We start from the raw sequence: 14,620 nt of genomic DNA, 5'->3' as shown, positions 1-14,620 counted from the left end.
TGCAGGGGATCAGATTCGATCTATTGAGGTCCCTCCCAACCCTAACATCTATGAATCCCAGTGTGGGGAGTGTTGTGCTCTCCAGCAGCTGGGAGATCACAGCAACTGCAGTCTCCCAGCTACAGCACTGCCTACACGTTTAAATTAAAGATGGATAGAAACCAGCTCTGAAGTTATTACACATTTTTGAGCAGCAACTTTATAGCAAGTTAAACCTTTTTAAGGCACAATAGTTCATTTGCACATGTAGCCAATTTAAATTTATTGCCCAGTTAACACAGTCATTCTGCAATAGATGTAACATGTAGTGGGGACATAGGTGTTCACATACCTAACGGCCTGATATGGCAGAACATGTTTAAATGGATCTTAAAACATCCCAGCAACACCCTGGTTGAACATCATTTCTTTAGAATTGGAAAATTATGCCCTGATCTTACCATTTGAGCACTGACATTTTGAATATCAGTTATACAGACTTACAGCTTGAATTCAGACAAATGGATAATTACATAAATGGAAGACACTGCTAGTAATTTGGTGTAATGCCCTTTCTTCCTGAGTCTTTTTATTAAACTTGCATTTCAGTTTGGTGCTAGCAAACATTTTATATAGAAGATATAAGTTTTGTGATGAGAGAGAGCAGGTGTTAAAGTTTGAAATCACTGCTGTACCTATGATTCATTTTTGCTACAGTGAGTTCTTGACCTCACTGTCTAGTGTCGATAGTCATACATGTAACAATACTGAAACTGAGGATATTGTGTAAAACTGGAGAACAAGGTTGCTAAAATGGTAGGATTTTTATTTATGATAAAGCCAGGAAAATCAGGAAATGTAATTTATTTTGTATTAATATGCAAGTAAAAGTAAGACTACAGTGAATTCGGGATTCTGCATACTTACCAGAAAAGCAGATTGTTTAAAAATCGTTGAAGTAATCAGAGTTTTGTGCTGGTTTGAAGCGATCATTTGAGATAATGATGTGCAGAAAGGAAAAAGGAAATCTGTAGAAAAAGCAGTGAAAAAGATCTGCTCTCGCTGTATGTAGAATGTTCTGCTTGCTTTTGATCAGCTTTTCTGTAGGTGTACTCTCAGAGAAAAAAAATGTGAAGATAGTAACCAAACCAGAGTTATGCCAGTTTAATCTTGAGGAAGGAACAGTGATCTTTTGACACTATTAAAGACCTTGTCTTTTAAAGTGTTCTGAAGATTAGCTTTGTAATAGAAAGTCTACTTTAACAATGTAATTATTTTAGCCTCTTTACAGAGGGGAAAACTGAGGCAAAAGTAGATGTCTTGCCCAGAGCAATAGGAAGGCAGCCCTATAAGAACAGAGATTTTACAAAGCAGTAGTTCTCAACTGTGCTACCATTATTAGACCATATTTTTTTCTCTTAAACTAAAAGTAACACCCTGGAATTGGGAAGACTTCCCTATCAATAGAATACTACTATAAGGGGCTCTATCACTGGAGAGAGGCAAGCTATATATTTAGCACAGACCCCTGTCTCTCTCAGGACTCCTTTCTTTTCTCACTAAGTGAAAAATCCTAGGCCTTATTTACCATACAGCATCCAAACCCCTCACTGAGTTTAAAATTGATTTCCTTCTAGTATGTTCTCTGGTAATCCTGTCATAGTCAGAGTTTCTGACTGCGTAACACTAATGCATCTCTCCCTGCCATCACCTAATCTGAAAAGGGGTGTTGCGTTATCTCCATTTTACAGCTGGGGAACCACAGCACGGTAATTAAGGCCGAAATTAACTTGGGCTGTCTGGCTTGAGATATCCAGATCCTGATTTTGCAGAGCAATGGCCAATTTCATAGCACTTAACATTCAAAGTGCAAGTTATAATCCAATACACTTGCAGCTGTGTGTGCTCCTTGCTTTTCTGAATCAGGTGTCTTGCTTCACATGCTATGAAAGTGACCAACCGGGAGCATTATTTCAGTGACTTGCCCAGCATCACATAAGAACTCTGTTGCAGAGGTAGACATTCAGGCAAAGCCCCCAGAGTGCCATTCAGTTGCCTTAACTAGGGCTGGGGACAGAAATTATAAGCCAGTATAAGTAATGGGAAGCCGGTTCAAATCCATAACACAACAGAAGTTCAGTACACGTAAACCACTTTCAAAATGGCCAAACCTGGTTTAAGATAAACCTGGATGGATGTTGTATCAGACTTAACTGATTTAGCTTAAATCCGTTTATTGAACTTCTGTCCCAGATCCCCTCCAGATTTAGGGTAACTCACAGTCCCCCAGCATCCCAGGATGCTTTGCACCTCCCCTGCAAACTCCCCTCCCCCACTGGGTGGGTAGGCTAGCCTTGGCCCAAGCTGTCTGCTGCAGCCCAGCAGGGAGGCATTTTCTAGCTGGCTTCTGGCCTGACCCACTGCAGGCATGTGACGGTATTTCCGGAATCAAAAGTGAGTGTTTGTTCCCTTGCTTATTGGTTCAATCTGTGCAGGTCAGACTAACCTAAGAAGACCAAATTGATTCAGATTTAGGCTTTTTCACTGTCTATACTTAGCCTGGGGGACTTTTTTTCTTCCTGCTATCCCTTGCCTCACTCTTTTCCCCACCTCCCAAATTCTGCATTGAATGAAGAAAGTAGCTTAATTTACCACTCCACTCTGATTCATCCTAGAACACTCTCCACCCTTGGTTTTAGATAAGGCAGAATCCTGTAAGAAGAATAACACGTGATCAGATAATTAAATGTATTATATACCTAAAATGGGACATTTGTAGGTTTTTTCATATAAATTCCTAAGGTCTTAATACCCACATATAAAAACACATCCCAATCCTTTGAACATCAATTCCGCATGTCTTCCCCTCTCTTTCCCCCACAATTTGGGTCATCAGTAGGATACAGAACTTTAGAGACCTCTACCACTTGAGCTACTGGAATAACAAGGACCTGCCCCTGTCTTCTCTATGACAGGCCTATAGGGAAATGAGACAACTTGGCCAATGTTTTTCTCAGCTGTTTCTAATAGTAGAGGACTGTGGAGAATCAGGACTTCCAGATTCAATTCCTGGTTCTGTAGAAGCATTGTGTTTGATTGTCCAGGGTTGGTCTACCCATCTTTGGACCAGCTCTGCACCATTCATCCAGCCTGGGGCCAAGTGGGTTGGCATCACTCCTCTAGGCTGTTCTTGTCTATCTTGCCTGTTCCACCCTTCACTTCCTTTCCCCCTTTATCTATATTTGCTTCTGTCTCTGTTTTCCCCCTGCCCCATTCCTCAGTTCCTGCTTCCTTCTCCTATACCCTGTACTTCTATGCTCCCATACACATCTATTTGTTTGCTGCTGCTCCACTCACTCTGTTCTTCAAAACAAATCAACCCCCCACCACCTCCCTTCTTCTGACCCTCCTCCCTATACATTCCTTTCTAGCCTCTCTTTTACCATCTGGCTCACGCCACACTTTGTGCCCTACCTACTCCCATTTCTCACCGTATCTGGCAGGTGACTTCATTGTGAAAAGCACAGAACAGAGCAGTGAAAGCACAAGAAAAACCCTGTCCCTGTCCCTGACTCTTGGGAAGAGCAGTTGCAGAAGAAATCTTTCTCAATCCTGCTGCTTTAGCTGGAAAATGCTTGTGTTCAGTAAAAATCTTGAATAACTTGAATTGCCCTAGTCTTAAATGTCTCCGTTGAGCATGTGCAGCTAGAATTTTTTTTTTGGCAAAATCAAAATGTTCAGGGGGGATTGCAGGAGGCTTATTCCCCCCCATACTAGACAACTCATCTGTTCCATGTATATCATAGTCATGCTCTGAAGTATGGAGGCACTGGAGCATCTCATCAAAATGTGTTATAAGAATGCTTTTGTAATAATGCCAGACCTATTTTTCACCAAATGTTTTCGAAACTGTTGAAACAATTTAACTGAAAATTCACCGTTGAAAAAATAATGCCCTTGACAGATGTTGGACAGGGAAAACTTATCCTCTAACACGTAAAGTTCAGTTGCATTTTAAAACAGATAATTTTCCAGTGGAAAGTGTCTATAGCAAGTGGTAACATCTCCTTCTGTAATGAAACTTTAAGAGATTGGCACATAACGGGGGCTTTAAAAAGAGTATTGATGGGTGTTTTTGTTTTGTTTTCTTTTTTTGTTTTCTTTTTTTTTTAATGTATTCTAGGTATGGATTGTATTCTAGAAATAAATAACTATGGTTCTTTTTTCTTTGGCGATCAGAGCAGCCCTTTCTCATTTTATACCTTTTTTTGGAATAGGATTATCAACATGTTTGTATTCAGAACTAGTAAGTTAAATTTTCTGCAACAAATTCCTTTTTCATTACCTATTAAAAACTAGGGGTGTATGAAACAGGCTGAATTCGATTTGGATTCAGATTTGACCCGAATCTGGGACAGTGATTCAATTTATTGATTTGGATCACTGTCCTCAATTCGATTCGGCTGAATCTGAAGAGGTACCAGGCATGGTTCATGAACTCTGCGATGCTGGGGCATATGGAGCGTCCCACAGGAGCTCGGGGGTGCCCCTTGCATGCTCAGTGGTGAACCCAGAAGTGGACCAGAAGTACTTCTGATCCACTTCCGGGTCCACAGCTGAGCACACTGGGTGGGGGGAACAGGAGGGCTGTACCTCCCCGACTTGGCTATCAGCTCCGGGGGACCCTGGCTGCCCCCCCCACCCCCCCGGACCCAGGAGGCACCAGTTGCCGGGCTGGGGGGATGTGCAGGAGGGCCCCCCAGCATGCTACCTAGCAGACCCAGAAATGGAGTGGAAGTGCTTCTGATCCACTTCCAGATCTGCTGAGTGTGCTGGGGAGTCCACTGCGCTCCTGTGGGATGCTCCATCTGCCCCAGCATTGCAGCATTCACGAGTCTCCTGCTACTTAGAGGTATGTAGAAAAAAATATTTAAAGCTGCATCTATATCTGAATCGTCAAATCTTTCCTAATCTCTCTGAATCGATTCAGAGGGTTCCGATTCAATTTGGAGAGATTAAAGGGTCTCCTGATTCAGATTCAGAGATTCAGCCACCGAATCAGGCCAAATCTCCACTGAATCAAATCAGGGACCAAAGCTTTGCACAGCCCTGTTAAACACTTAAAATGCTCATATAAAGGCAGTTTACAAATTGTAACAATAACCTAACTTTCTCCTCCCTTCCTCAGATGTCTGTAGGGTAAGGAAAGTTGCGGTTTATGTTGAACAGTTTGGAATTACCCTCTGAAGAACTGGCTTGCAGTTTATTTCCTGCAAGGGCAAAATGATAGTCTTAAAAGATTCACAACTACTTCCAAAACCAGCATTTTAAATTGGAAAAAAACTCTTAACAACTGCAGCGTCTGTTCTTTTTAATAGTTATAAATGACCTATGTGCTTCAAATGTGCAGCATGCTTGTATAAGATACTTCAGTATCATTGAGAAATTGGAGTCTTAAGTCTGGATAAACCAAGTGATAAAGAAACCTATTAAGTCTGTTTAGAAAATGTTTTGATTGTCAAGATTTCAGTTGTTCTTATGAATATTAATTTAAACAGTGATTACTAATGTGCAGCTGTTGCACTATATCCCATTTTTTTAAAGAGTATTTTTAAGAATTCCTTTCAACAGCCATTTAATCTATACCTTCCTTTTCCTGAATAAGAGCAACAACAAACACAAACCTCTTAAATTCTGGAATATTTGCCATTAAACTCTGTGTTACATAGGTATCCAGGTATATTTTTCTAGATGTTTGTAGGAGGTTAGAAAAGAAAATTGTTCAGACCTCATACCGCATTTAGAGCAAAGTGCACATTTCAGTGCAAATTTGAGGGCTTTTGAACTCGCAACACGAACGCATTCCCAATGAACGTGTTAATGTACAAATTAAGTCTCTTGAATATTGCCAACGAAGCTAATGTTATGAAGGGAATTATGCAGGTGAGGGAAACAGTAATATAGGAAGCCATTGTCTACAAAGTGTTTCTGACTTACTCTGTGCTTTTCCTTAGGTATTCCAACCTGATCTTGAACTTGTTCTCCCTCATGGTGGATGCCAACATTCCAGATATCGCTCTTGAACCTGACAAGACTGTGAAAAAGGTAATTGGGAAACTTCATTTATTGGAAGGACAAATTCTGCTCCTCCTTAAAGTTCTTCAGTAGTTCAGATAGAGCAACTAACTCTTCATTCCTTAAGGTGATGGAGTCCAGGCATTTCACAGAGTCCAGCTAGAGATGGAAAATATATATTAGATTGCTTACTATGTCCATCTGCAAATAGCATGTATGCTCTACGACAGTTTAGTATTTATATTCTGTCTAGTTTTGGACAACATTCTTCTGCGTTTTAACAAATTCTGTACCTTCTAAGGTTCTTAAATAGTTCAGATCAGACAACCTGCCTTTGATCTGCCCCAGGCGTCTTCCAGAACATCAAGGAAGTTGCTTTGCCTTGTTTTTGGTAGGTCTGGCCAGCAAACAGTTCTACATCCCCACGTGGTAAGTGTGCCAGGCTATTAGTAATGTTGGAATGGGTGAGGAGAGGTCTTCCTCCGAACTTCCTACCAAATAAAGGCCGCGTTACACATTACACTTAGGACATGTACTACAAGTTAGAACATTTTCTGAGCAGTCATATGGTAATGCTTACTACAGTCTAAATGAAACATCCTAAGCATTTAAGCCATTGAAGATTCTGGTATGCTGTAATGTGGGGCTGGTCCCAGCCGCACCATCAAACCGGAGTCTTAATCTTGCTTAAGTGTGTCAGAGTGTGAGACTGAAAATCAGCTCTTTGTTTGTCCCAGCCACCCAGCACAAGGGTGGGGGGTTAGTTTTAAGTGTAGTTAACATGTGCTAAGTGTAATGTGTGACAAGGTCCTAACTAGGGTTCCACTATGACTAAGAATAGACTGGTTTTCTCATGAAAGAAAGCCTTTTGTCTTGGAAACCTACGGGTCTATATTCCTCTTGTCCCACGTAAGTGTGCTAGATGCTGTATGTTAACACTTTTTCCCGAGACAACGGTAGCTTATTCGAGTTAATTGCCATTCTTCCAGGGACAAGCTTTGTGTGAAGGGTTCTCCTTTTGTCCCAGGTTTTGCCCCGACTCCATTTGCGTCAGCTCAAGTGCAATATCTGTTTTACCCAATGTCAGAGAGTGCTTGTCAGTGAAAATGTTGAAACAGATAATCTTCTGCTTCCCCCTCTACCCTGTTCCACCCCCCATCAATTAGATGGGGTTTTTTTAATGTAAAAAGCGCCTCTTAAACATTTTCAGTTGGTTCTTATTTCCAATTCCTCCTCTATAAAGGGGTTGGGGTGGGGGGGTAGAAGTGAAGATGCAGTCCTTGCCTATCTTTCAGGGAAGCTGAGGAGAAATTTAATGTTTGAGGCCTTCAAATAGCTCTGCACCACACAAGTACAAAGATGCACAAAATATCCTGAGCAAGAATTTGGATTTTATTTATGAGAAGACAGATTATTTTAGTCAGGATTTTTTTTTTCTTTGTGGATAAAAACTGCTATTTCCAAGGCCCTGTGGCAGTTGCTTTGTATGCCACTGACTGAAACGCAATCATCAGGAAATATAATTAGCAACTATTCCAGATACTATCAGTTTTGGTCCTTTCTGATTTTCAGCCTTCAGGTTCTGGCTTGCTACTTACTTTAATTTCTTTCATCTCTGTTGGGAGTTCACCGTTGCTTGACTTCATAGTACCCATTCTTGCTTCAAATGCTTTGTTGAAAAGTGTCTGACATAATTTTTTTATTTATCAAACTAAGTCTCCCAGTGATCACCGTCATTTAAGATACACCATTGTTGTTCCTGATTAATATTTGGCATCGTCTACATGTTGGTGACATTTCAGAATACATTGCCCAAGGATTTACCTTTCCCAGCCTTTTCTTGTAATCAGCACCAGTAATTATTCAACTGCTGCAAAACGTATTTCTGGAGGCTTTTAAAATGTAAGCACTTCAGTTTTAACAGCTCTTATAAATACCTATCTTCTTATAAAACTGCCTGGTTTATAGATATATTGCTTATAAATTTGTTTTTTTTCCCCTAGTTAAAATAGTGAAATAAAGCTAGTGAAGTAGTTATAACAAGGATGCCCTTGTAGATATGTTTAACTAAACTTCAGCAGTTGAATTCAAACATGTACGTGTTATGCTAAATCGTAGTGGAACTAATGCAAGATCCTCAAAATGATTTCCTCAAAACATCTGAATGGGAATTGGGAACGTTGGAATAGACCAGTCGGGGTTCTTCCAGGACCCGACAAGGTACAAAGAGTCATCCTCTGAATGTCAAGTTGGCTAGTTCCATATAGTAGTTTCTCAGGGTTTGTATAAAATTACATTTAGATTGACCTAACTGGAGTTAGGTTGATCTAAATGCCCAGTTGCACAGGTGTGCGGAGGGCTTAAATCACCCAATAAATGGCATGTACATGGGCGATTGCAATAAATGGTTGTACATGTCACTCCTGGTCTGTATTCACACAGCTTAAAGTAAGCCATGTGAACGTAGACTTGCAAGGCAAACGACTGCTTGCACCCTTAATGAATTAGATACAACACGTGTTGCTATAACAACAAACCTGAATAGATTTTGGACTTGGTCATATGCATTTTAGCCTTTAAACTGATTAAGATTTGCTGTGTCATGGGTCATTTTACCCAGTTAAATTTCAAAATGTAAACAGCATGAGCAACCAATTTAAAGTGCACTTAGTCTTAGAGGAAATGCAACTGATGAAGATTAGTAGGACAATAAATGTTTTCTAGAGAAGTTGCAGAATCTCCTTACTTGGAGATTTTCCAAAACTGGCTGGGTAGGTAGCTTTCAGGGATGGTTTAGGAAGAGCAAATCCTGCACCTATGCAGAGGGTTGAACTAGATGATTGCTGATTGAGATTCAGAACCCTATGATTCAAATGCTCCGATCTGAAATGCCACTTTGGAAGAAATAGCGCTGGGGAGGGAGGTGGGGGAAGCAAAACAAGTCTTCACAATTTTTGTAAAATTAAGTCTTTGCTTCTTCAACATAGCAAGATTAGCAACAAATCTATAGGTTGACCTGAATTCATTTAGATATTCCTCAAAGGAGTGGACTATTTCCAGAAGGACAACTAATGCCCCTGCAATACAAATATGTTTGTTTAATAAGAGAATAAGCAAATTAGATTTAATAATCACCTTTTTCTTAATGTGATAATTCATATGTGTATGTATGTATATATGCATATATATTATACATAAAATACAATCTAGAAGCGTGCAATATATAAAGATTTGAAATATATGAATTATCTCAAATCTTTTATATATAGCACGTTTCTAGATTGTATTTTATGTATTGAATATATTCATATATCAAAGTGTAATGTTTTGAAACTATGGAAGTTTAATATATTCTGCTGTGAGCCATATTCTGCATACCCCTGCCCATGCAACCCAAGCTCATCTCAGAGGGGTGTGCAGACAGCAGATCACGGCTATGCCCTTGCCCCACGTTGTCACTGCCCCAGGATCCCAGGGTCTCCCTGCCCACCCCTCTCACTCCCAGTCACGGTGCCATCCCAGCTGCCTGGCCACACACCCTTCTTGTTTGGGTCCCAGCCCTGGCAGCAGGTGCAGGGTGTATGAGCTGGGGTGCCCGGGCAGCAGGCCTGGGGCTGGCAGTGGCAACCAGAAGGAGCTGCTACCACAGGGGCTGTTGGGAAATGGAGTCCATTTTGGGCCTGATCCACCCCGCAGGCCGAGCTTTGCCCACCGCTGTTCTGTACGCTTGGTTTGTGGCTTCCATTTTTGCTTTAAAGAAACTGAGTTGCACATTGTTGCCGTGTCATTTATAATCACTTATAGCCATCCACCTTTAGAAATGTCACCTTGATACCCTGCAGAAATGTAAGCCACTGCTAAGTTTAAGACAACATTTTTATTGAAATAACTATGTTCCAATTATTAAACTTCTAACAGCCTCTCTCAGAAATCTGTTAGGGTTTTTTTTTTTTAATACTAATAAAAAAGGAACTAGCTGTTTTACCTCTTGTAAGTTGAGTGACAAGTTTGTTCAGTCATCTAACAAGATAATACTGTATCTTGTTGTAGGAGAATTAAATAGATGTTTTCTGCGTCACAATTGATTTTTTTTTTTAAGCTTTAAACAAAAAATCCATATATATTTTGAGAAACTCAAATTAGCTAAAGATCCATTTTGGACTGACCTGTAAAATTAAATTACCTTTGGTGTTTGAGTCGAGTCAATAGCCGTTTCAACTATAATATCACTTTCATGGAAGACTAAGGTGAAGATTTAAGAAGCATTTTGTTTATCAAACAAAAAGGACCTTACTCAGTAATGCAGATGCATGTTCCAATCCAGCATTTTCTTTTAATACTGTAATAATACTATCATGTTGTTCAATTTTGCAAAGACTACATATTTTTAATTGTGGGCTGGGGTGAAGTAGACGACTGAAGTAAACTCAGTGAGGAAACAGTGTTTAGGTTATCCTCTTTTTCAATTGGGTTCAGAATAATCTGCATTACTATTTTGATTAAACTGCATAGACATGTACATAGGTGAAGGGAAGTATAATGCCAGAGCTTTAAAAAAAGGCTGTAATCTTTTCAGTGAGGATTTACCAGAGGATATTATTCTTAATTATTTTAATGAAGAATTCAGTTGCTATAGTGATCCTGAATATTGAAGTATTTCAGTAGACACAACTATGGTTGCTGTCGGAAGGTATAAATTACTCAACTCTTTATATAGTTTATATGAAGACAGAGGGGTGTTTTATTGTTACATATTTGAAATTACTGTACTGTAGGCTAAAGCTAATGGAGTTAAACCTATGAATACATTACCAGCTCTTTGTTTCCAGTGAATAATACAAGTTGAGGCTGCAAGGACCAGGAAGCTAGGGTACAGAAGGAAAGATACTTGCGTGAACGTATCTCAACAATAAGGCCTTATTTTATCAGCTGACAGCCATGAGTTTGAATCTAACCATCAACCCCTGCAAATGAAGCTGAAGGATAATGCACATTTCCAGTGCATGTGGGAGCCACTGGGATCTTACGTGCCATGGGGAATTTGCTTGGCATCTCATTCTCAAGTGCAGTGAGAGACTCATCTCGCATGATACTATATCGGTAGTTTGGAGTAAGACTCGCAAGGGAGAAGTATATTTTAGACTTAGCTTTCTCGCCCCAGCCCCTACCTTGTGCAGATTTTTAGAACATTTTACCTTAGAGATTCTCAAGCTCGTTCTCTGCACCAGCTATGAATCAGGTCATGAGCCCTTTGTATCTCCAAATTCCTTTGAGCCTGCTGTTTCCTAGCATGCCTTTAATTAATGGAGCTTTACTTTGCATGCACCGCTTAGTAGTAATTGTGCTCTTGCCCTGTCTTCCCCCTCGGGTAGGTGAAAGCTAAACCTGGGTAATTTGTCTTACTTCATTCAGGGGGAAGCTGCCCCAGTTTAGTGCTCTTGTTGACAGACAATTGCTGTGGAGCAGCGAAGGCATAGTCAATCCTCCTTCCCTGCTAACTGTAAGCATGCAAACAGCAGTAACTATCTGTATGGGGTCACACACAATTATCTGACTGCAAGACAGGTGAGGACCAGAAAAAGTTGTGCGCTACTAGTCCTGCATATTAAATCTGGATTAAGATTTAAAGAGAGTCTTGTTTTAATTTGCTAAATAAAGAGCACTAACATCATCTATCCATACAATGCCGTAATAATGGACATGATAGAAGGGGTTGAATAGGAGGATAAAGGACGGAGGCTGTCATTTTTATTTTTTTTAATTATGATTTCCATGTACTCCGTTTCATTTCCTGCCTACCTGGTCAAGCAGAGCAGGCACTCTGAAGATGCATTTGCCAAATACCTTTTGTGGGTGTGGTAAAACAAGATGCTAATAAATTAGTTCAGATGGTTAAAATGGAAGTGCGGTATCTCTGGTAGTTCTGCCTCCTCCTGACTCTTCCCCATTCAGACAAATGCAGAAGTGAATAAAAACTAGTAAAAAGGAACTGCACCAGAGCAGATTTCATGGAATAAAAAGAGTCCATGTGTTAACTGTATTATAGTGAAAGCTCAGCCAGAATATTTCTGAAAAAAAATCCACAAACATTAGGGTTTTTTTCAGAAAAATTTAGGAAGCTATTTGATTATCTGCCCATTAATAGAAAAAATGTCATGATGCAGAAGTATGTGCTTCCAAAGCAACTTTAGCACCTTGAATGTAGACCTGCCCTTATTGGCGGTAGCATAAAACACTACGAGGTAAATAGCAACAATCTGAGGTTTGAATGGGAAGGCAGGCTCTTTATAAATCAAAACTGTTTTCTCCAAAGAATCATCTTCTTTCCAGCAACATGTGTTAAAGCTCAAGGGACCGGCTGGCAGAATGTAATTTTATAATCAACCTTCATATCTAACGGAAAGCAAATTGCCCAGATATCACTTCTGGCCGATAGCTGGGAAATGTGTTGGGTGAAATATGTGAACAGGGAAGAAAAAACTGAAATAGCAGCTTGTGTCATGTACAGCTTTCTCTAAAATAAGTATAGATTACACCTGTTTGACATGGTTTACGGCACAGAGTGGAGCAAGCAGAGCTGAGTTTTCTGTGCTTGTCATCTGTGAAGATGCTTTCATAGCCCTCTGTATTCAGGGAGAAAGCTATAGCCAAAGTGGCTTTCGGTTCTTTCTTTGGGAAGGATGACAGTGCAGAACCATGTACAAGGGTTTTATTGTTTGGTTCATCCTCCCCCACCCCCCAAAAAAAGGTAAGCCCCAACAACCCTAGATGACTTCAGCTGGTCTGGATGTTCAGTATGCAGCACATTGAAAAACAGACTATGTATTTTATTTAATTTTTTTTTTTTTACTTATTTTTGTATATTCGTCACCTTCAGGAGTAAATTGTTGGAAACCAAATCACGTAAATGCTAGTGGGGTAATTGTGTACTTTTTTTTTTTTTTTAATCTGGCAATTTATTGTAACATTTGAAAAAGCAAACATGAACTCTTTGACTTTGAATCAAAATGCCCCCAGTTTTCCAACTTCACAGATTTTATTTTCATACAAGTTCTGCTACTATCCAGTGCTTTCACTTACAGAGAAATTCTCTCTTCTCTTTGTCTTTTCTTTTTGATGGCTATTAAATTTAGTTGTATACAAATTTACCTTAGCTGAATAAAAGCACCTAGCAAACAGAAATGAACAAGTCACAATAGAGTGCTTTGAAACTAAAAAGGTTGTGGGAATCTTTCTAAGATTCCTAATCTTGACTGCAGCTAGCCAGAAGTGTCACATTTAATATTGGCAGATGCTTTACCATCTGACAGAAATGGCTCTGAAGACCATAGTTTGAGACTACTTGTCTTAATCCATCTTCCTTGCCTCTGGTCTCCGTATCTCTCTGCATTACTATTTATGAAGGAAGCAATCGCAGCGAGTGGCACCTGGCTCATTGGTTCTCCACTTCTACATTGTATGCTTTCCAGCTGCAAGTGCTGGTCCTAGTCCCTTCTGCAGCCTCCGTTTAGCCTGGCAGTGCCCCAAAATGAAAAGCAGATGGAGAAGCAAAGGTGAAGGGTGTTTGGTTTTGTGTTTGCTTCCCAGCCCCCTCCTCCCTACTTCCTTACTTTACAGAGCTGTTCCTTTCTTTGCATTTACCAGTTTTTATCTTTCACAGCCTCAGATAATTCATAAGCTTTCTAGGGTAGGGATTGGCTTAAATAAATGCCTGTATTAAACTGCCAGTGCATAACTGATCATCACAATCTTAATGGCCACTTTTTCCAAGCAACACTGTTTGCTTTCTTATTTTCTGTGCAGATGCTGCACTAATAAATAATTGTGACTGCTGCTTTTCTCCCCAAATAAGTAATGCTGTAATTTTAAATAATAACTAAAATCAGCAATTACGTAGGCAATTAATTCGTAAGGAGGAGGTTGTAAACCACAGCTCCCCAGATATAACAGGATTGTTTGCAGCATTGTCACAGTTCAAAACCTTAAGGGTGTGTGTTGTTTTGGTTTGGTTTTTGTTTTGTTTTGTCTTTTTTAAACAGAGCAGCCAGATGGTTTGTATGTGTCCTTTCTGACAAATCTGACCTTTAAATTAGAAAACATCGGGACCAGTGATTCATCGATACACAAAGAACTCAGCAGGCTTTAAAGAACAGTGCTCTAATTGACTGCACTCTGCTTCCAGTGTCCATTGATTACAGTAGATGCCGCTACAGTTTCATTTATAGGCAAGGATGTCAAAGACAGGCATGGCGGAAAAGTTTTTGTTTTCCCCATCACCCCTCCAGAAAAGCAGTTGAGAACTAGCATATGTTGAAAATAGTTCCTTTAGATTTGTGTTCTCACACACATGCACGCACACTTCAATGGTAATTTTCTTCCAATGCAATATAACTCACAATAGTTACAGACCTCTGCATGGGAAGATCTCTAAGCCAGTGGTTTTCATAGTTTCATAGTTCATAGGGTCGGAAGGGACCTGATCAGATCATCAAGTCTGACCCCCTGCCATGGCAGGAAAGAGTACTGGGGTCAGACAACCCCAGCTAGGTGTCTATCTAGCCTCCTC

At 40.0% G+C, this 14,620-nt stretch overlaps 1 protein-coding gene across 2 annotated transcripts in view; it reads left to right on the top strand.

Annotated features, from left to right (window-relative positions):
* The window catches only part of PIK3C3 (phosphatidylinositol 3-kinase catalytic subunit type 3), a 132,863-nt gene that overhangs the window by 94,941 nt on the left and 23,302 nt on the right, over positions 1-14,620 (top strand). For both annotated transcript variants that reach the window (XM_019531826.1, XM_019531827.1), the window contains exon 23: positions 5,994-6,084. In XM_019531826.1, coding sequence (XP_019387371.1) covers positions 5,994-6,084 — 91 coding nt within the window. The remainder of the gene's footprint in view (positions 1-5,993; positions 6,085-14,620) is intronic.

The sequence above is a fragment of the Crocodylus porosus genome, unplaced genomic scaffold, assembly GCF_001723895.1.
Source record: "Crocodylus porosus isolate Cpor-Errol unplaced genomic scaffold, CroPor_comp1, whole genome shotgun sequence".
Classification (NCBI taxonomy): domain Eukaryota; kingdom Metazoa; phylum Chordata; order Crocodylia; family Crocodylidae; genus Crocodylus; species Crocodylus porosus.
The sequence above is the reverse complement of the archived record's forward strand: the minus strand, read 5'-3'. Positions and strand labels throughout refer to the sequence as shown.